A 22,481-nucleotide genomic window follows, 5' to 3' on the forward strand; every position below is an offset into this window, starting at 1 on the left:
GGTGCAGGCAGCTGCCTGCACCCAGGGAGCACCAGTGGCGGCTCCCCTCGGATGACTGGGTCTCACCCAAGGGGGCCAGCCTTACCCCTCTGCGGGGGCTGCAAGCCAAATACTGGTGCTGGGCTGCCTGGCAGAGGGGTGACGTGGGGGTGGGGGGTGCGAGCGGGTGGGGGGCTGGCCCCGCACTTCTGCTAGGCCCTACCAAAACAAAGCGGAGCAGCGCCCCTGCCTCCCTCTCCCTTTGTGCTGGTGGTGGGGTGCCTTCGTACCGCGGAGGTGTTCGGCACCCCCCGCACCCCCACGCCCCAAGCCGCACCCTCCCGCGCCCCACACACGCCCCCAGCACCCCCTCCTCACACTCCTGACCCACGGACACCCCCCGCCCCCCGCGATGTGGCCTGGGAGGCGGCGGCGGCGGCGGCGGGGGGGGGGAAGGGGGTGGGGGCGCGCTCCCGGCGCGGCGCGCCCCCGTGGGCGGGAGCGCGCGGCTCGTCGCCGCCGCCGCCGGGCTGCCAGGCACGGCTCGGCACGGCTCGGCGCCGCTCGGCTCGGCTCGGCTCGGCTCGGCTCGGCTCGGCTCGGCACGGCTCGGCGCAGCCCGGCACCGCCCGCCGAGCCCCCCGCCCGCCTCCCGCCCACCCCCGCGCCGCCATGGACGGGGGCGCCTTCGGAGCGGGGAAAGCCGGCGGCGCCTTCGACCCGCACGCCTTCATCCGGCAGCCGCACACCCTCCTGCGGCTCCTCTCCTGGGTAAGGCTCCGCCGGCACCGGCGGGCTGCGGGGGGGCACCGGCACCGGCACCGGCACCGGGGCGGGGGGCGTCCCGCCGGGCTGCGGGGGGCGCGGGGCTCCCTCCGGGGCGGGCGGCCGCCACCGGCCCCAACCCCGGCCCCTCTACGTGCCTGCGTGTGTGTATATATATGTGTGTGTATATATATTAAAAAAAAAAACATTGTTATATGTTATATACTATTATATATTATTATAATTATATGCTACGATGTATGATATATTTATTATTACACATTTTATATATGCCTGTGTATGCGTATGTATCCACATATATAGATAGGCATATGTCCATTGATAGGTCTCCACACATCTAGACCCACACACACACACACACATATATATGTGTATGCCTCCATATGCTTTTATGGCTATATCTCCGTGTGTGCATATATATATATGCATGTATGTTTGGATATATGGATCTATCTCTAGGTTTATATATCTCCATATGTATATATCTCCATATATATATATCTCTCCACATATATGTGCGCACACACAGATGTACAGCTGTGTGTACGTAATATATCTGTGTGTATGGATATAGGGCCATATGGATATAGGGCCATATAGATATAGGGCCATATGGCGTGAGAGCACTTTGGTTTGGGGTTTCTTCCCTGGGGAGGGAAGGGGTGAGCGGGGTTGGACCGTGACCCTGCCTCCATCTCTGCTGTTTTGGGGGTGATGGGGGGGGGTCTTCCCCCCCCCCCACGGCCCCCCGTGCTGCGGGTTTATGGCGGGCGTGGGGAGGCAGCGGACTGTGGGGTGGTAGGGGGGAGCTGGGGGTGATGCTGCAGCCCTGGCCTGGCTCCCGAGCAGGTCGGGGCTCGGGGGGCACTGGGCTTTGGCCGTGCCGGGGTGAGCTGGGGGGGGCTGTGGGGGCTGGACATCGCTCTGTGTTTTATCCTCATCCTCTCCCCCCCCCTCACGCCTCCTTTCCCTGTAATGCTTTCCTCTCCATAAGTTGTGGGGAAGGGTGCAGGGGGAAAGGGGGGTCTAACGGGGGTGGTGGGGAGGGCATGGGGTGCCAGGGGGAAGGTCTCTCCCTCTTCCCGTGACGCCGATCCCATGGCTGCCCGTGGAGCCGGCGCGTATGTGCAAGAAGGTCATTGGGATTAAGGGAGCGAGAGCTGCAGCACCGAGCTGGTGGGGGAAGAGATTGAGGTCTCGGCCGCGAGCGGAGAAGGGAGGGCAGGGAGAGAGAGCGGAGGAGACACATGCGCGCTGGAGCTGGGAGGAAAGGCATCAGGCTGGCTTTGGGAAAATAAAATAAAAGCAGTGCCAGGCAGGGGAAATGCGGAGGGAGAGGGAAGATGGCCCTGCTTGCTGCCGGCAGTGGGGAGGCAGCCCTTGTGCTCCCAGCCGGGTGGGTGGGTGACGTCCCCTCTGGGTGACGTGACTCGGAGGGCGGCTGGAGAGCCCCAAGACAGCCGAGGACATGATTAATGCGGGTGGTCTGTCCATCCATCCATCTATCCGTCCATCTAAGCTTGTTTACAGTGCAGCACATCACGCCAGGAGCGGGCTGGCCGTGCTGGGGCTGCTGCTGGGCGCCGGGCGAGGGGGTATGCGCGCCCCCTGCTCCCGGGCGGGTGGAGCAGAGCCAGCCTGGCGTGCCTGGGGATGATGGACATGATGTGACCTACAAAGGCTCTCCCGTTGCTAATCTCTGTGGCAGAATTTCCTCTTTCTCCCTCTCCCTGTTGGTCTGGTGGTTTTTTTTTTCCCCTTCATCTGAGCACTGCGGGATTTTGGCTTCCCAGAGGCACCAGGTGAGGGAGAGAGAACAGGAAATATGTTTATTTTTTAATTAGGCAGCTACTCTGCTTCGGAGTATCTCAGGCACTGTTAGCTCGCTCACCGAGCTCAGCTCCGTACCCCAGGCAAGGTGCGCTTCCCAGGGACTGGCATCTCCTTGGGACCCCGTGTTGTTTCCCCCTGCCCATCTGACCTTGACAGAGGACAGGACAGGATTTACCCCAGGCAATTCACTTGGCCATGGAAATTAAAGTCCTTTTGCAGGAGCTGGAGGTGCTCCAGGTCAGCAGTCCAGCAAGGGAGACTGGCCTGGCCGTCGTGGCGCAAGGCTACGCGTGCACCTCTTCTCTCCCAAAATATGGGTTCCTCCTGCTTTTTCACTGGCTTGGTCTTGTCTGTCCTCCCTAGCATCTTTCCCTCTGCAAAGCCGAGGAGCCACAAGCTCACCCCAGATATTTAGTTGTGGTTTTGGTCTTTTTTTTATCTTGAGACCAAGAGGGATCCTCATGGGCATTGAAGTCCTATCTCAGGCTGTCACAAGCATCAGACCGTTTATGGCCCCTTCCATAAATTGGTTGAACTTCGCTGGAAAAAGACTAGCTCATAGGTTTTTTGCCCTTCTCACTCCCTCTGGGAGATGGTTTGGCAGCTCCAACGATCAGGGCCTTCCACCGTAAATCTGTTTGTGGCTGTTTTTTTATCCATTTGCTTTCGTGCTCTTGTGCCCTTCAGTTTAAATGGTGCTTTTCCCTCTTTGGTGTTTTCCCCTGGGTATATTTATAGACTGCGATCACATCTGCACTTAGCCTTTCCATCGCTAGGCTCTACGAGCCAACCTCTTCTGGTGGCGAAGGGCTCTCCCTCCCGGTGGTCTCTGTGACAGTCCTTCCTTTCACCCACTCTGCCACGTACTGGAAGCACCTTGCCTGCCATCTCCTGAGATCTCTTTTGCCTTTATCCTGCTCATGGCGTGGGTGGTCCATCATCTCCCCAGGGCAAGCTGGAGACTCCTTTCGGCCCATTTCACGTCATGAGCTTTCACTGAGAGCAGAAATTCTCGTGATCGCTTCCCCAGGCAGTGACCTTGTGCTCAAGTCATGCTGCCTTTTAGCAGGCATTATGATGGCACGGAGGTGCGTATGGCTTTCTACCAACAGGCAGCAAAACTGGCTCCTGCCCAGGGAGTTTGCAGCCCGATTGAGATGGCGGCAAATCTCCAGGGAGAGCTGCAGGATCAGGAGCAAATGGGGTGACTGAAGATTATTTGTGTTGCTCCTTGCTGAGAAGGAGATGGGATAGGTTTGACAAGGAGGATGCTAAACTATGGAAAGAGGTTAGCAATTCTGGAGCATCTGTCCACTGTGACAGTGTTGTGAGGCAGCTCAGGTTTCTTGGGTCCTTTGGAGGTCAAGCACAGCGGAGTAAGTATGGGTCTCCCTACAGAAAGGTTGCCTGGCATGGGTGCTGGAGAGCGGTAGTGGTCCTACAGAGCACCCGTGTCAGGTTTGGATGTTCAGCCTCAGCGTGAGCCATTTCTCTGCTGCTGCCTGCCCCAGATGTGCGTGCCTGAATGAAGCGGCACCTTGTAGTGCAGGGAGGCAGCCCTACGGAGCAGTCCCTCTTGAGCATCTCTGCTGAGGATGCCTCCAAGGGCACCTGGATCTTGCAGTGAGGGGACTTGTCCGATTCGGCTGGACTGAGGCTTGCCGACAAAAGCAATGCGCTGCTGGAAGATCCCAGAGGCTTCCCCACCTCTCTGTGGGGAAGGGCAGTACAACTCCCTCCCTATTCCCAGTGGCGGTGAAGAGAAGTCAAGCAACTCGCCCTGTTGCAATGGGTGGCTGGGGTTTACTCCCAGTCCTGGTCTCTCAAGGCATTGCTCCACGCCATGCCGCTTCGCTTGCCGCTGGCTGCAACATGGAGGCATGCTCTGAGCTGAGCTGCATCGCACAACTGGTGCTCCACAGTAGACGAGACATGGGTGCATGGGTGGGTTTTTTACCACCTTGACTTATAGACCTGCCTTCAGCCTTCTTAGGTGACCCAGCAGCTGGAGCTACTGGTGCTACAGCTGGAGCTAGTGGAGCTGGGTGACCCACACCAAGCTAGAGCTGTGCTGTGGTGTGTGGCTCCAGGATCATTCTTGAAATAAAGCAGGCGAGCGTGGGCACATCCCTGTGTAATCCTGTCGCGCCCTGACCCGCAGTGCTCTCCACAGCCAGCATGGGGGAGCTGGGAGGCTCCTTTGCAACCCGCAGACATTGAATGTAGCGCTGGCTCCATAAATAAGTAAAATGCTAATTGAAACAGGTTGTTCCAGGCACTCCTGACTGCTTGGAAACCTGCTTGCTGGAGAAACTGAAGCACTGCTCGATATAAAAGCCTAACAAGGCAAAAGTAACTTGCTTTTTGGAAACAGGCCCAGCTAGGTGGCTTGAGTGAGAGTATTTCTAACCGCAGCCGTGCAGGCAAAGCAGCCCATTAAAACTTGCCACACAGATTGAGACACCAGATCTCTCTCTGATGCCAAGGCCACTGCCCCTCTGGAGGGACGCTGGGTGAGGAGAGGTGCTGGCTGCCCTCCGTCTCCTCCTCCATCACCTGCTGCCGTTGCCACCGTGCCCCCTGGCTGGCGGGAGCGTGCAGAGGTTTCGAGCTGGGATGAGAAGTGCTATCCCCTGTCTCTGCAGGCACAGCACATCCCAGGCAACTCCGGCTGAGCAGACAAGGCAGGTGAAGGACGGGAACCGCGTTCCCAGCCTCGCCACGACAGGCTGGTACCTGTGAACTGGAGGACGGAGGCAATCCCTGGCGTGGCAGGGAGCCCCATCTCCTGCCTTGCCAGCGGGTCCTGGCTCGCCGTGCTAATACCCTGCTTATGACACGCTTTGCCTCTTCCCCCCACACCGCCCTTCATCGTACAGAAAGGACACCTGGCATGGGCTTGCAGTGGCAGTTAAACCAAGCCTTAGAGCCCAGGGGCCACGTTAGTCTGGAACTAGCTGCAACCTCCACCTTCTTTCTGTCCCAGCTAAATTTAGCTGAGGTGTTCCCTGTGTTCATGGACCATAGCTCATGCTATGCTCTACCTCTGCTCCTCCATGTGATTTTTGCCCCAGCCACCATGCTTGCTGGCTGCGTGCTTGTGAGACACGTTGGCACACGATGAGAGAAATGCAGCGGTTCAAAGCACGTGCTTTCAGTCAAGCCCTAGGTATGGTTCTTCATGGGATCCCCTTCCTTGGGTTGGCTTCAAAAGGGTTTTTTGGGGATCGCTGTTGCTGGGATTGGGTGAGAGGCCATGCCAGAAGACGAGCAATAGATGTGCAGAGCCACGGGATGATTCGGGGTTGGATACAGCAGGTCGTGTTGTTTCCAGCATAGCATTTCCAGGAAAGATCTTGGAGCGGGAACAAATCTCTCATTAATGGCATTTGCAGATAAAAATATGAGAAATAGCACATAGGGACCAAAGGCAGTTAGCAATGTGCGAAAAAGATAAGATAATTGTATGTAATCTGCTATTTCAAAACATGAGAGCGATACAGGTGAGGAGCAGAGAAACTGCATGGAGATGAGACGTGGCTAAGGCAAACATTTGTGGCAAGACAAGGCAGCAGAGAGGACTAGTGTGGCTGTGAGAGGAGCAGATGCAGGTGCCAGTGGATGCGGTCCTCCACCTAGGTTGGCACAGCCAAGCCAAGGAGGGAGAGATGTGTCACTAGAAGGAAAACCGAACTCTTCCTCATGGAAAAAGATGCGACTTTTGGGAGCTCACTTCGCTGAGCAGCAACCTGATGTAGGGACCATCTGGAAAGCACAGAAGGACCTGGATACCACCATGGACGTGTGGCCATGGGGAGCTGTCACTAGTAGCAGAGGGAGTGAAGAAGCTGTTTGACCATGAGAAGAGCATGAGACCTGTGGGACTGGACGGAGCTTCCTGAAGTTGCTCTCTGGGACACAGCCTCCCGTTGCACCAGTGGGCATCTTCCCACTGCAAAGCTGTTCCTCCCTGCCCGGGGTGGCAGGCATGGCTGCTCAGCCTCAGCCTGGCTGTCGTCGGAGGCTTCCCGGCTGCTGGCTCCCGGGGTGCCCCAGCATCATCCGGGGCTTGGGCTGCTGTGGAGGGGAAGATTGACCCAGGTACAGGTCTGGTGGGAGGCGGAAGGGTTAATGGCCAGCCTGTCAGCTGCCAAGCCATGTGTGAAAAAAATCGGGCTGGCCAGGAAAGCCAGTCCCAGATCCCGTGGCAGGAATTAGGGATGCCGAGCCTTTCTCCCCTCCATCACCTGCTCCGGCTCAGCCCCAGCTGGGGAGCTGGTGCCACGTAGCTGCTGGCCGGGGAGGGTGAGCTGGGAGGGAGGTGCTGGCATACCCGTGCTCTTCCCCCATCCCATGCTCAGGGGAATTGAGTACGGGGAGGCTGGCCCCCTCCAGCACCGGCACAGGGCTCAGACACACCATCCAGACCGTGGGCAGGAGTCGTTCGCTGCCTGCGTGGGGGTGCCGGCTGGAGGGAATAAATAGAGGCCGCCTGTTTCCAAGCTGCCAGTCCCATGCATATCAAAAGCTGCATATGTTTTCTTCAAAATGAACTAAATACAAGTAGATTTAATGATTATTATAATAATAATAATAATAATAATAATCCATGTCTGTGCAGGGCTCTCCAAAGCTTTCCAGAGACTCCATTTGCGAGTGGCTGAATGAAAATGAAAGCCAGATCATCTCTGCCAGTTTATTGTTTGCGTTCTCCCCTGCTCTTGCTTTCTTTTTAAACAGATTTATTCCTGGTCATTACCAGATCAGCCACAGAAAAGGTTATTGCTTCATTCTGCCCAAAGTGGATTTGGTTTGAAGTCCCAGGAGAGGAATATTATGTCACCAAACTATTTCCTCTCTATAATAGAATAAAGAGAGGGTCTGGGAGAGGGAGAGGCAACACGCAGTGCGACAGAGCCTGTGACCGGAGAGCACCGCAGCGAGCCCAAGCAGGCAGCTCGACAGAAACCCACTTCGGCCTCATCCCCGCTATGACCATCGTAGGGGTCTCGGGGATGAAGTCAGGAGGCAGCGTTACAAACTCCTGGGATGAGGTGCAGGAAAATCCTAGTGCACCGCCGGAGGCTGGCCGTGCTGTGCATCCATCACATGATGCTCAGGAGCATCTGATGCACGGCTGGGGATGGGCAGCGTGCTGGAAAGCCTCACATGATGCTCAGGAGGTTTTGCCTGGCTTTCTGCGGGGCTGAGCCTTCAGCAGGGAGGTGAGGAGGGACCAGAGAGCCTCTCTGAGTGCTCATCTCTCACCTTTGCCTCTGGCAAAATCAGATCACCCAGATCAGTGAGAGAAAAAAAAAAAAAGGTCTTTTATGGTGGGATGCAGCCTTTTGCCTGTTCTGCACTTTTCTTGCTGTGGTGAGCCCTTACACGCCTGGAATGGCCAGTACGAGCCCCTTGAGAAACTGGGACAGGGGAACTCTCAGCCCCTCCCTGTCTCCTCCCTGCAGTGCTTAGCATTATGTTCGTTTTGCTGCATCTTTTGGCAAGTTGCTCTATCTCTGTCAGCTTTGCAAAGTGCCTGGCTCTGGGCTTCACTTGGTGTCTCAGAGCTCTTTGATGAAAACAGAAGTCTAGGAAAATCATTGCAACAACCTGTGTGGATGCAATGTTTAAGGAGGGGTGAAGTCGAGAAAAGCCAGGTCCCAGCAGCAACACTGAGCTGGTCAGATCTTCTCCATGTGCTGTTTTCTGTCCCTTTTTTTGAGCGTAGCCGAATATATTACTGCTTATTAAATGTGCACCTCCAGACAGACCGCACGCCTACCCAATTAATGTTGCTCTTGCAGGCTTAAGGAAACCCTCTCAACCTAAAAATCTAGTTACTTCAAGTCCTGTTAACTGACTTAAACAGCCTTGCTGAAGAAGTGAGGCCACAGAGGTGCACAAAGCTGGGGATGGCTGGCTGGTTTTCATCGCCGAGCGTAGGAAAGCGGCTAGTGATCTCCCTCCGTGGAGCAGAAGGATGGGCTGTGTTTGGGAGTGTCGGGGTGCAGTGCTTTGCGCCCGCCTCCTGTCTGCCTTCGGACACGTCACTTCCCTGCGTCTCGGTGCTCAGTCAGGAGAAGACTTCTGCCATCTTCTCCTCACCTTCTCTTCGCAGCTGGATGTGTATTTTGGACTATTTTATTAGTAGCTGTAGGCGAGGCCTTGTGCAGCAACGATTCACTATGCCAAACGAGTACAAGCCATGGTAACAGAGAGGGGCAAGAGGCTTGCGCCACTGCTGCTGGTAGCTGGCATTTCTTCAGAAGTGCTGCAGATGTGATGGGAACAGGAATATAAATGCTTCATCCTTGCAGACTTGGTGCTGTGTTACAATCCAGGCAGCATTCATACTGCACCTGCTGTCTGGATCATCTTTGCACAGGCATGGATTGTGAAATCAAGGAAATAAAAAATATTTGCTCTTTCTAAGATGACTTGCTATGTCAGTGAGCTTCCACCCACCTGCCCCCTTACCAACAAGAAGTAGCTGCCATGGATTAAGTGTGCAACAGTTTCTCCCAAGGGCTGCGAGATCTGGGCTCTCATAATTTTTTCTAGAAAATTGTTTGTCTGTGCACCTGTCACAACAGCTTCTGGGTACAGCACTGGGATAAAATGGGTGATGCTGCCTGTCAGCAGCAGCAGCAGCGATTGCCTCTTCTCCTGCTGTCCAGCTCTGCCGGTTGGTCTGAAACCTCTGGTTTGAGCCTGCCCATTCTTTCCCAGTCTCTGTTATCCAGTCCAGCTCAAGGCTTCTGTGCACAGTGGATCCTCACACCATTTTGCTGTGCTACGAGGGTGGTGGTAGGCTGGCAAAGGGAGCAAACCCTCTCCACTGCCACTAACCTTGTCCTCTCTGCAGCACCAGGGAGCAGAGCATGGACCAGAGCTGATACCAGTAGTGAGGAAAACATGGATAGAAGGAGATGTCCCTTAAGCTACCGTGCTTTGGTCTGTAGAAGGCTTTCTTAAGGACAAAGAGTACTTTGGGGTGGCTGTTTCAGGACACAGAAGATAAGCATCTGCAGTGACCTGTTCTGCTCACGAGTGAGAACACCTTGAGTGGAATCTCCCCAGAAAACTCCTAAGATCAGATGCTTGCCAGTAAATCATACCTTGGGCACCTCCAGGCTGTAAAACAGGTTTCTCTTCATAGGAGAGAAGTTGTGGCATCTTGGCTGACCGAAGGTGGAGAAAGGAAGTTAGGAATGCCACCTCTGCTTAAATTTTAGGGAGAGGGAGATGTCCCTCTAGTCTCTTGACTCTGAGCTGTGTCTTCACAAAGGGCCAACATAGATAGATATAAAGGGGCAAATGCAAAAAGGAATGATTCTGCTTCTTCACTCACAGATGAGAGCCCTTACAGGCCAGCAGCAAACCCAAAGATAAGAGCAGATGGAAGATGTGTATCAGGATATGAGCAGAGTAAACAGAGGTGTCTCTGGGGAGAGGCCATTACAGAAGTTCATTCATCCCAAATGAGTAAGCAGAGACTCTCAATACAGCTCATTGCAAGGGTTGACCTGGCTCAGGAAATCGACATTTTACCAGTTTTGAGCCCTAAACCAAAAGTGAACACCAGGCTATGCAACTTTTGAGGCTGTTTCTCATCTTCCAAAGAGGAGTTATGCTTTTTGTCTAATGCTGTGGAAAACAGGGCACCCACTATGTAATCCCAATATAAGGAGGTTGGTACTTCAGGTGGCAGCATTGGTGCTGGTCACAGCCTCACATCGGGACGTGACTTCAAGGAGTCTGTCAGCTGCCTCTGAGGTTAGAGGAGCACAGTGTTACTGTCGATGGTCCTAGGCAGACCTGTCAGCCCAGCATGTTGTGAAGGTGTGCAAAACTTCCCACTGAAAGAGCCTGGCTATAATTGCGTGCAATTTTCCTGCCTTTCCCAACCATGCAGGCTGAAATTTTGAAGACCAAACCTTTGCTTCAGGCAGAAGAGATTTTTATTTGATTTTGTTTTTCACAGGTAATTTCTGCAAAGTATGATCAATCTCTATTTTTCAAGAAGAAGAAGAAGGAGGAGGACAAATCAGTTGGTTTACTTCCAAGCTTAAAAAGCTCTTGTGAACTTTCAGAGAACCCATACAGTCTCCACGCTTAGGAGCGCCGGCTTCCAGCTTTTTTAGTTTGCTCTAGTGTGTCAAAAATATGCCCAATGTCAGCAACCCAAGTGTGACCCAATTATGAGCCTGGGGGTGAAAAAATAGTATCGATGTCAGTGGATACTTGTTAGAGTTTGGCAGCTGAAATGTGGTCAGCGTTGAATATGTGTCCAAGGGCTGTCGGGGACCATGAGTAAGGTTTTTCTTCTGGTTCTTGATGCCACAGACCTCTGATGTCAAACAGCAGAGGTCTGTGCTGTGGATCTCAGGCATCCAACCCCACTGATGATAGATGGTGTATCAGGTTGGTATTAATCAGCAGTTAATTTTCCCTGCACTCACAAAGCTGCTCCTCCACTTTCTAGGTTGTCTGCCGTGTGCTCTCCCAGTGCTTGGTTGGGTTAAGTGGTACTGGGGTCCTTCTGACCTAGCAAACCCTCAGACCTACCTCCACTCCCTGCAGGAGACTTGGCCAACTCACCTTCTTGTGTGCTGCTTCTCCTTGGAGACTGGGCAGTGGTTCCAAGGGTGCCAGGCTCCTGTTGCACAGACAACTCCCAGGCTAGCAGAGTGCTCTGGTGGCATCCTAGTGCACGTCATATGTATGTTCACACCATGCTTGAGGTCCCATTTCCCATCTGCCTGGGGCCCTCGCAGGCAGCCTGCAGGTGAGCAGTCCCTACCGAGGGTCTCAAGATGCCCTGCAAAGAAAGATCTGTATGTGCCGTCTTAATCTTCCCCTCTTTCTCCCGTGGCTGTGAGGGGAAGCTGTTTATTTGAGGTGCAGGACTGGTGCTGCTGTAAATAGCTCTCTGCTTTGGTGAGCTTGCTGTGTCAAAGAGGGACGGCCTCGTGGCAGGTGACGAAGGCTAAGCCTGTGAGCAAAGATTAGACTGACAACTGCGGATTATGGCATTTCTACCTGGACTCATCCTTAATTCTATCTGATTTAAAATAGCATGCAGCGGCAGTGGCGGTGACAGGTAGGGAAGACTCATGGTGGCCCTGCCAGGTGGACCTGGAGGGAGGATGTCTGACCCATGAAATCCTTGGGGAAGGTTGGAGGGTGCTGGCGTACGGGTGAGTGGGCAGAAGGATAGGTGGTGTCATGGGCTGGGCTGATGGAAGAATGGTGGAGAGAGGTGTGTGATGTGTAGGGAGATGAGGAGAGCGGGAGCACGGCAGAATGGAGCTGCAGAGCTGTGAACTGTGGGAGTGCGGATGGGGAAAAGAGCGTAGTAGCTGGATAGATAAAATTAATGAACAAATGCGTTGTAGAAACAATGAATTCCTAGAAGGGAAAGGAGTGCGTGGGAGAATAAGTGCAGACTAAGAGGATTTCCGCTACTTGGAGCCCTTGTACGCAGGCACCCACACGAAAACCATATCCCAATTTACACTCCACGTCGCCTCCCTGTGTGTCTGTGGGAAGCCACCCTTACTCCAGACTGCGACTGCTTTACATCACTTTAGATCAGATGGGTAAAAAGGCTCAATCTAAAAGTGTCCTATTTTAAGTTAATCCTCAGAAACAAAATGAGACTGTCTCCCTGGTAAATTCCCTGTGGCTACAGCCCAGGCAAGGCAGTGGGACAGGAGCTCAGCAGAGCAGAGAGGTGCCTGTGAAGGACGGCTGTCCTGCGCAAAGCTCAGCTCCTTTGTGCTGGTCCATAGAGATGGGGCTTGCCCTGACGTTGTCTCCTGCCTCCCTCCCCACCAGGTGTTCTCCATCGTGGTGTTTGGCTCCATTGTCAATGAAGGGTATGTGAACCGCCTGGACGAGACACAAGAGCACTGCATTTTCAACCGCAATCGCAATGCCTGCAACTATGGCATTACCGTGGGTGTCCTCGCCTTCCTCAGCTGCCTTCTTTACCTGGCTCTGGATGCCTACTTCCCACAGATCAGCAGTGTCAAGGACCGCAAAAAGGCAGTGCTCTCAGACATCGGAGTCTCGGGTGAGCTTCCTGGCCAGTTGGCTATAACGCCCCTCTCCTCCGCTGGCAAGGGAGAGGGAGGGAGCTTCTGCCGCCTTGCAGGCCAGGTTTGTGCTAGCAGGGAGGTCTTTGGGTTCTCTACTCTCTCAGGCCTTCTCTCTCTCTCCTTTTCTTTCCCTTTCTCTTTTTCTCAGCCAATCTGGCTGAAGCCTCTCTGCTGTTCTGCATAGGAGAACACAGGCTCTCAGGGAGCCCTTTAGGCTCAGCAGGTCTTGCCTCTCTGCATGCTTGCGCTTGCTAAGGCCAAGTGTTGATGCCTCTGGAGATGGTACTTCCTTCTTTTCCAGCTCCAGGTGATTGAACCCCATATATTTTAACATAAAAAAATGTTGAGGATTTCATGTAGGCTGACTAAACCAGTCCTCCTAGGTTACCTGGCATTCCCCACGTGAATAGCTGTGCACGACCTCATCCAGCCCTGAGGCTTATTCTAACTTATAGTCAGATTTCTCCATCCCCAGTAGTGCATTGAAGTGACAGACAGAGTGATGGTGCATGTGCGTGTGCATGTGTAAAGCCAGTCAGCAGCAGCGTGAGGAGGCGCTTTGCTCTCATGCTGTGATCCTGAATCGCTCTCTTGGCTTACTCCGGCCATACAGGCAAACTTTTCCACGTCAGGGTCCCCCCACAGTTTGTCAAAGGGGCCACGAGTGGAGCGAGAGCAGGATCAGGTGCAGCATCTGAACTTGTTTAGGACTTCTGGCTTGCAAGATTGTTCACGGTTAGCCCCTTGGCTAGCAGTCCTGTGTACAGCTAACAAGAAAAGGGGAAGGACTGAGCCCTGTTTTGCTGCCACTTAGGAATGCCCATTTCCCTCGCTGCCGGGCATCTGGCTGCACCTGGCAGAGACGGTGAGTCCCACTCCTCCCCACCAGCTGCCAGTCTGGACTCGGGGCTCCCCCCTACCTTCACCCCTCTCCCCGGGGGTGCAGGATGTTAATGATCCTTCAGCACCTTTCCTCGGTGTGAGTCCCTTAGCCTGTGCTGTCCTGAGCAAAGGCCGGTCTCTGTGCAACTGCAGGCCCACTGCTTCCCGCTCTTCTGCAGCTCCCTTGGAAGGAATTACTCTTTGCTTGTCCTTGCAGGACAGGGTTGCAAAGCAGTGGCTGTTTCAGAAAGCCCAGGTGATCGCTCCTGTACTGGAAGCCCTTCAGGCTCCCTCCCAAGGCCAAATGCAAGTCCTGTGATCAATCCAAACACAAGCAAATGAACTCTCCTGAGGTACCTTCTGCAGACACCTATCGTCACCTTGACAATTTAGCTATCAGCGAGCCTGCCAGCTTGCTTGGGCTTAGGCTGCACAGCCAGAGTTTGGCCGAGTCTGCAACACGCTGGTGGGTCTCATAGGGTTGAAACTTCCAGAGAAACATGATGTGTTTATGTTCTGTTCACACATACCTTCTTGATGTCTCTCCCCTTCCCCTTTGGCATGCTGGCGGTGGTCCATCCCAGCCTTTTGGGCATTCCTCTGGTTCGTTGGCTTCTGCTTTCTGACCAACCAGTGGCAAGCTTCGAAAGAAGAGGACAACCCAATGAATGAGGGAGGGGATGCAGCCCGAGCAGCCATCACGTTCTCGTTCTTCTCCATCTTCACCTGGGTGAGTACAGCAGCCGTGATATTGGATCAAGTGTCCTCTGCACTGTATTAGCTTGTGGAGAATGGAAGGTGACTGGCTAAGAGTGATTCCCTCTGAGATGTCAGTTCACGTGGCTTCTGAGAAGGAAAAGCAGGAGGGGAGGTGGTTAGGAGGTAAACTTGGGAAACAAGGACTCAAAAACTTACATGGAAGGAGGTGCTAGAGCATTAATAAGCACAATGGGAAAGAGGGTCCCATATCCCAGTAAGGAGTGTCCTTGACAAACCTCTGATATGACCTTGGACAAGCCAGCTCCCCAAGCATCATTTTCCCCGTGTGTCAGAGGACTTTAACAGCATTTTCACCTCACAGATGCTAAGCAGAGAAGGGAGCTCCAGGCCGGGGGTTGCACCCATCTCCCGCCCTGCTTTGCTCCCGTCACGTGAAATGTCATGAGTGGCCACAAGAGGCGGCTGCGATCGGTGTCCCTCTGGGATCTCCCTCTGCAACCAGGACTGCAGCGCCGCCTCACTGGGTCGCCTCTTAGGAAGGGGATGGTGCTGCCTCTTAAGGCTGCCCTTTCCCCAGCAGTTCTTTATTGCTGGTTTCCTGGAAAAACTGTGGTGTGCAATATAAATATTCTCCACGATTTCCTCCCATCTCTTAAAGCACCAAGCCCGAGTGATTTTTGTCTGAAGTCACAGGATAGTGCCAAGCAGGAAAGCATTTTAGGCCAGTCTCCATGCATAAGTCCTTGTGGCTTTATCTTCTTCTCTCCCTATAGCCCTTAACGTTGAGCCAGGTAGGAAGGGTGCCGTAAGACCACGAAGCTGTCAGAGACGAAGGGGGCTGCAAAGGGTTGTGCGGTCAGCACCCTCGCCAAGGTGACACCAAGCAGGGGCAAGGGACAGCAGTGTGTGTATGTCCCCATGAGCGGTGTACTGCACTCGAGTGCTGCCGAAGGCCCCTCGCAAGCTCCAGCAGAAAGTGTGATGAGGAGGGAGGCTTTTGCAAGGGGTCCCCCAGGACTCTTTTTGAGGTGCTACCATCTGCACTGGTCCTCCCCGATGAAGGGACTTGTGAGTGACTAAATAGGCATCCTCTTCCTCCAGTTCCTTGGGGTTTTTATTTCAATCAAATGCTCTGGTTTGCTCTTCCTTACTGATTCTCCTCCCCGCACCCCTCTCTCTCCTCACAGGGCTTCCTCACGTTTCTGGCTTTCCGGAGACTCAGAGACATTACTTTTCAGGAAGAATACAACACCTTGTTCCCGAACTCCCCATCCTTGCTGCCTTAGTGCCCCTCGCTGACAGGGGAATTTGGGGGAAGAGGTGGAGGGATGCAGCTGGAGGAGGTTACTGAGCACAGACAGTTCCAACACCCTGACCATGGGTGTCCATGTGTAGTCATGGCAGGGCACAGGGTGGGAAGAGATGGGCCATTGAACTGGAGTGGGCCACGTTGTCCACTGAATGGGGGATCTCCCTCTGGGGAGCTGGAACTGGCAATTTCTCCTCCTCCTCCTCTGCCTCCTTCTCTCCCTCACCCGTACCCTAACTAATGCTGCGTAACACCGCTGTGCCTTTCTTTTGGTGACTGCTCAGACCTAATACTTCAGCCAGGAGATGCTCCTGCCTCCACCACTGTATCATCTCCTCCATTTTGCCCAGCCCTCATTCCCCAAAAACCTCTAACCCGTCACCTACTAGACTGCTTACCTCTATCAGGGATGCTCTGGGATGACAAGCTGTGCCTGCTGGGCTCCACAATGCTGAACCCTGTGCCCGGGCTCCCTCAGTCCACCAAAGGGTGTCCTGCCTGCAGTGCCTGGGGCAGGAGGCAGCAATACGCTTGCTAACTGTCCCCTGGTCTGGGAAGCAGCCGCCTTGCCTCCTGCTGCTCCTTCCTAAGGTCTGTGCTGCACCGTGCAGATGTTGGCCGGTGAAGGGATTATGGGGGGGTGACCACTACCTCGCTACTCCGGGTCAAATCCTGCTCTCCTTCCTGGCCTCTGCAGGCAAAATGGCTGCATACATCCAGCCCGGCAGACGAACCTTCTGCGATGGAGCCTAGGCAGATTGCCTTTCCCAGGGGCAGGAGGGTCTGAACGGGATAACCACAGGCTGTCTGAGCCTCTGTGACCTTTGCCATGTCGGTGAAACCCCACTGCTGGGCAGGAGGTGCCCAGCACACCCCAGAGGCAGCAGGGAGCCCCGGCAGGCTGCACGCAGCCAGCTGGGCTCGCAGCCATCCCTGTCCAGCCCTCCTCTCTCCAGGTGGGCTTGTGCTTTCTGTGGGGCAGCCTGAACCTCCATGCTCTCGGGAGTTTTTCACCAGCAATCTTCCAGGCAGGCTTCGCACACTAATCTGTAACCACTACTAACCCCACTTTTGTTTGTTTCTCTTTCTCGGTACGTTCCCCCTCTCTTTCTGCCCTTCCCTCTGCTTCCCATCTCTTCCCTCCACCTCCTCCCTTAAAGGTGGGCCAGGCATTCCTGGCGTATCAGCGTTTCCAGTTGGGTGCCGATTCGGCCCTCTTCTCCCAGGACTACATGGACCCAAGCCAGGACTCCGGCATGCCTTATGCTCCCTACACGAATGAGGAGGATGCTACAGACGCGGTGGGGACATACCAGCAGCCCCCTCCGGCAGATGCTTTCGACACCGAGACACAGGGGTACCAAACGCAGAACTACTGAGCCACCAATGCCCCTTTCCCTTCCCCCTTCCCTTCTGCCCCCTTTCCCACTGCCGGCAGAAAGCCGAGGCACAAACCAGACACGTGCGTAGTAGCACAAGAGGTGGCTCTCAGCTATGCTCCAGCCTTCTGGGTCATCTGTTTTTATTTATTGTTTTTAAAAAAGGAGAAAAAAGAAAAAAAGTTTTCCCCATCACCTCTTCCTTCTCCTCCCCCCAAAATTACCTGCCAGAATGAAATTCTTCCAAAATCTGTCACCGCATTGCGGCAGAAAGGTCCCCCCTTCCCTCCTCTCCCTCCTGCCTTGCTGCAGAGGGCAGAGTCTGGCCGGTGGGCAGGAGAGGGGCGATGGCCCCAGCAGGGCAGGGGAGAGGGTGCTGGAGGCAGAAGGAAAGGGGTGAGAGGGACCGGGGACCTTCCTAGGAGAGACAGTGTCACTAAAGGCTGGAGTACATGTGGGAGCATCCGAATCGGGCCGGAGGGCCTGGTGGCTCAGGGAGGGGGGACGGTGTTGGGAGTCAGCATGCAGGCGTGCAAGGGTGGAGGGGGGGCTGGAGGGGAGCGGGAATGGCGTCCCCTGTGCAAAGACAGGGGGGCTTTTCTCTCCCACCCACTAGTGAGGGAGGGGTGCTTTATTTTTAGAGGGTTTGGGGAGAAGTGGTATTGGGAGGGGGGAGCACAAAGATAAAATGGGAAGGGAAGGAGGAAGATTTGCAGGTACAATCAAAAACCACAGGCACGTCTGTAGGTTACAGTTAAGAGACTGGGCAGAGCAGAGGGGCAGTGCCATGAGAGTCACTCCTTCCCCAGCCCCCTTGGATTGAGGTGGAGGTGGTTCCCCTCGCCTGTACGTCCTGCTCGCCACTCTCCTCAGACCAGTGTTTGGTGAGGCCGGAGGGGAGCCATGCCCAGTCCCTGGCCCCCAGCCGCAGTCCCTGTGGGAAGAAGGATGGAGGAGGTGGGCTTCTAGGGGGCCCTGAGAGCCCTCGTCCCCAGCTGGGCTGGTTCGAGGGGGAGAGGAGAGCTTTGCACTTCACCCTGGGGAGGAGGGGGAGAAGAAAGCCAGTTTCGCTCCTCAGGTCCTGCTGAACCATCCTCCATTCCTCTGCTACCACAGTGCAAAGCCTCTTGCCGACACTACCTTTGTAGCATGCAGGAATGGAGCAGGACTCCCCCCAGGAAAGAAATACCGCTGCTGGGATGGCCAGCGTGCGTCTGGCTCTTGCACAGGGGTGCAACCAAGCGGGGAAGGGTCCTGCCCCGCGCGGCTGCGCTTTGCCTCCCACTGGGGTGGGGAGGACGTCTTGGTGCGCAGAGAGTTGGTTGGGGCCAGACTGAGCTCTCTGAAAACTGGTCTTACTGTACGTGCCGTAGACTATATCTTAGTGTGTCTTCTGCAGAATCCTAAATCCTGGCTGTCTTTAAAGCCTCACCTAGATGGCAGTAGTGACTCTTGGACAGAGCTCATATGGATATCATTCCACACTCCCCGTGATTTTGCTTCAAGTAAAGACATAGCTCTGGAAGCACACTGTTTATTCCAGGATAGAAGTAATGTCTATGCGTGAAGATGGTCCCTAAAGGGAAACAATTCAGCAATAGCCACCTGGACAATTCTCCCCAGGACAGACATCTCTCAGAGCACAAGAAGCAGGGTAGGCCTCGCAACAGCGAGGAGCTCCATCCCCTGGGCAGCCACCCTGCTCCACGCAACACTGGCCCCAGTAGCAGAGGTCAGGAGCAGATCCAACATCCATAGGTGCTTCCCTTGAGCATCCAGCCTATTCTCCATAGCACCCTTAGGAGTCAGGAGGACGGGACACAGGTCTGGCCTGTGGTTGTGTAAACATCTCTTCTGGAGGACACCGAGGTTACCAGTCCTTTTCCTCCTCCCAGCACGACTCCTCTCCACCTGCCCCACAACGACAGGGAAGGGGTAGAAAAACATCGAGCTGCAGGCCGCAAGAGGGAAGGGGGGGCAGTTGTTCTCCGCTGTATATAGGCACCGTTTCTACCTGCTCCCACCAGCAGACTTGTGCTGCCGGTGGCTCTCCCCATGGCTTGTCCTCCCCATGGCTTGCCCCCCCTTGCTGGTGGTTAACCAGTGGTGAGGATGGGAGAGGGGGACCAGCCAGCCCCGCGGACGTACCAGTAGGGACTGGGCACACATCCCTTGCTCTGTGGCTGTGAGTGAAAGCAATACTGTAAATAGGAGGGGTATTTTTTGGAGGGAAGCCCCTTGGGCTTCTTTTTCTGTGGGCTTAGCCTAATATTTAGGCTTGGGAGGGGGTTACTTTATTGAGAGAGGTTCGTTATGACTGTGGCTGTGGGGGGAGCTCCCTCCAGTCCATCTCTCCTGCTGGGGGAGAGGAAAGAACGAATGATGAGGTGGAGGAGGAGAAAAACCAGTTGTACTCACCTAGACTCATCTTTGTCACCCTTCATGCTTTTGTTTTGGGTGTGTGGAGGGAAACAAGAGGAGGAGGTGGCTATAAATAACCAGCCCTCAGCACAAAAACGTGTTGTACTTTTTGGGAGGAACTGCCCATCACCTGTCCCCTCTCCTCAGTGAGTGGGTGAGGGACCAGGCGCATGAGGAGAGGTATGGACCATACATGGGGGTCTATCTGGGGCTCTGTTTTGGGGTGTAGCACAGAAGCATCTTACATGCCCCTACTCCCATCAGAGTTATGTAGACGGCTAAACACCATTTGGGGCTGACTAATGAGCAAGCTTTTCTTTATCCTCTTTGGCTTGCTTCCCTCATATAACCAGCTGATGGGCTCTGATGGGCTTGAGGTAGGAATGAGCCTCCCCCTCAGAGCCGGCACTTCAGTGAGAGATGAGCCAGGTGGCTTCATCCTGGGTTACTGCCCATCTCTCCGTCCCTTTTCTCCTTGTTTTGTGTCATAGGAAAGGCATCGGTGTGGCAGGGGACACTGTAACAGTAGATACTCAGGCAACTTGTTTTTGCTCATGGGAGAAGGCATACTCTCCTTGGGTTGACTTGCTTTTAGCCTTTGCAGTGGAGGGTTGGTGGTGACAGGCCTGGTGGTGGGACTCTCCTTGTCTGCATGTAGCTCTTTAAAATGCAATTTCCAGTGGCATTTGGCTGGTTCTGCAGCTGATGAGAGATACAGACCTAGCCAAAGGGTTGCTTATCTTATCTTAGGCACTTCTGATAAGGTGCTGCCTATTTCTGGTGATCGTAGGCAAGACCTGAGCAGCTGGCTGGAACATGTCCCTTTAGATCCTAAACGTGGGTGAGATCAGCCCCACTCCAGGGATTAGGAGATCAGAGGGAAGGCTGTATAAGCGAAACGATAAGGCGGCTTTCTTCCCCCTCTGCCATTTGTCTGGATTACAGAGGATTATGCATCCCCTGTTGGGAGCAATGGCCCCTTGATGTCTTCTTATCTTACGAAGCCCCCAAGTAAGGGATGGTTTTGTGGAATCAGGGGCTGTGAATGGCAAAGGGATGATGAAACTTTGCCCCAGTTCTACCTGTGGCTTCAGTCTCCTGACATGTCCCCATCCCCGGCTCACCCAGGTCCCCACCGCACTGTTCATCACCTCATCACACACCCTTCCCCTCCGCGTTATTCCTGGCGGTTCCCTCAGGGGAGGAGGTGTCTTTGTCCCTGCACCCTCACAAGCACTTGGGAGGACCCGGGAAGGCAGCGTTGCGGAGTGGTTCCCGCAGGAGTCTCGACTCCGGTCCTCAGAGCAGGTACAAGGCAAGGAGCCCAGCGAGGCCACCTCATGCAGCAACTCCAAACCATCCATCCAGACAACTCCGTGCTGCCTGCGTGGCATCTGTAACACCACCTGGGCTGCCCTGCCCCTTCCCTCGCCGCATTACTGCCTGTGTATAGTATATATATTATATATATATATTTAAAAAGATGTATAATATAAAGCTATACATATATACGTATATACGATGACTCATGGATGGCCTGCCGCATACAGGATCCCCTGAGTGGTCTTGTCTAAGCCCGAGTGTCCCTTCACCCCTCCTCCCCCTCCGCCCCTCGCCCCCGTCCGTTCCGAAATCCAACTACAGCGAACCCCGCCACCTCGGCACCTGTGTTTACAATGTCCTATATATTTGTGGTTAACCAAGTGAAGGTGGTAACTACTGGTGTCTCAATAAAGTTATGACGTTCAAAATAACCAAACTATATGAAAAAAAACGGTCTGGATTTTCTTCTTTGTGGAGGGATGGCTTTTTTCGCTTGGTTTGCTACAAGAGCACGGCTCCTGTGCTCCTGCACAGCCGGCCGGCAAGTTTAGTGACAATCGGTGGCTTGAATGGAGGAAAGAAACCTAAAGAACTGCCCTTACTGAGATATATATTTCAGGAGGAGCTAATGGTTGCTTGCTTTGCTTGGCCCAAGTTTCAAATCACACACACCGTCAAGTGTCTCTTTCTTACCTAATCAGGAGGAAAACATGGGAGGGAGCTTAACGTGCCATATTAGAAGCGGACTCTCACTGTGAAAGGGATATGGCTACAGGAGGTGTGGATGGGGGACATCCAGGAATCTAGGATACAAACCGGTATGAAAATAAACATCAGTATTTCCACACCCGGGGAGGCAGATCTGTTTATGCGTTTGATGTGTCTTTACCTCCATTCATCTGTGTGTGACCATTGCTCGGGTGTCTAGCATAGTACACACTTTCAAAGCATAACCAAATACTGGGAAACAAGAGCTCTCAGGGCGCTGCTGACAGTGGGTGTCAGTAATTGATAGCCCACCATGAAAAAGGATCTCATTTCAACTGGCTCTGCAATAAAAATAAAATTCAAAATCCTATCCCGTGCCGATGCTTCGGTAAAGCTTCCTCCTCATCCCCCTTTACGGAGCCTGTCGCCCGAGTACCCAAGTATCGCGTTTCCCAACCCTCCTGCAGTTTGAGGACGTTAAGCAGAGGCACATAATGGCGAGCGGGCTGTATCCAGTCATCCAAACGGTCTCCCCTCTCGGGGACACGACTGAGCACACACGCGCTGTAGCTTCATGTCAGATTATATGCAAAAGTGTTGACGTACCCATCCGTTTCTTGATTAATCTTTGTTTGGACAAAGACCCTTCCTACAGTCCCAGCTTTTGGGGTGGAAGTGTTGTGGAGATATCATGCCCACAGAAAGGCAAATGTCTGTGTTGGGACAGGTGGAGTTAAAAACTGGTGAGACAAAATGTTGCCAAAAGCAAGCATTTAAGCTGAATAAGACTCCAACGTTACCAGTCTGTTTGTTTCGTCTAATCATTTGAAATCTCTTTAATTTTGCTTTCTGGTATTTCAGTCTCTGATGAGTCATGTTTTGAAGCTTCTCCCTGCAGCCATGACATCTAGAAACAATTCTATTATAAAGTTGGTCTTTTTTAAAAAGTTCACATAATCCCAGAACTCGAGGAGAAGAGACTTTATTTAGTGTATCACAGAATTCAATAAAATCATATGCTTTGGCACAACGGAA

General features: G+C 53.8%; 1 protein-coding gene across 2 annotated transcripts; it reads left to right on the plus strand.

Moving 5' to 3' along the window:
• Positions 1-651: 651 nt before the first annotated feature.
• SYNGR1 (synaptogyrin 1) lies at positions 652-21,139 on the plus strand (the record flags this gene model as incomplete). 2 transcript variants are annotated; one of them, XM_082310553.1, is made up of 4 exons in its annotated part: positions 652-750; positions 12,442-12,679; positions 14,171-14,316; positions 16,776-21,139. In XM_082310553.1, the coding sequence occupies 4 exons, from the start codon at positions 652-654 to the stop codon at positions 16,992-16,994; spliced, it is 702 nt and encodes a 233-aa protein (XP_082166679.1). In that variant the 3' UTR covers positions 16,995-21,139. The 2 variants fall into 2 exon arrangements, with proteins under 2 accessions (XP_082166679.1, XP_082166680.1); XM_082310554.1 differs by having other exon boundaries at positions 15,494-16,864.
• Between the last annotated feature and the right edge of the window lie 1,342 nt (positions 21,140-22,481).

This window comes from Platalea leucorodia (genome assembly GCF_965183815.1).
Source record: "Platalea leucorodia genome assembly, chromosome: 4".
Taxonomy (NCBI): Eukaryota; Metazoa; Chordata; class Aves; order Pelecaniformes; family Threskiornithidae; genus Platalea; species Platalea leucorodia.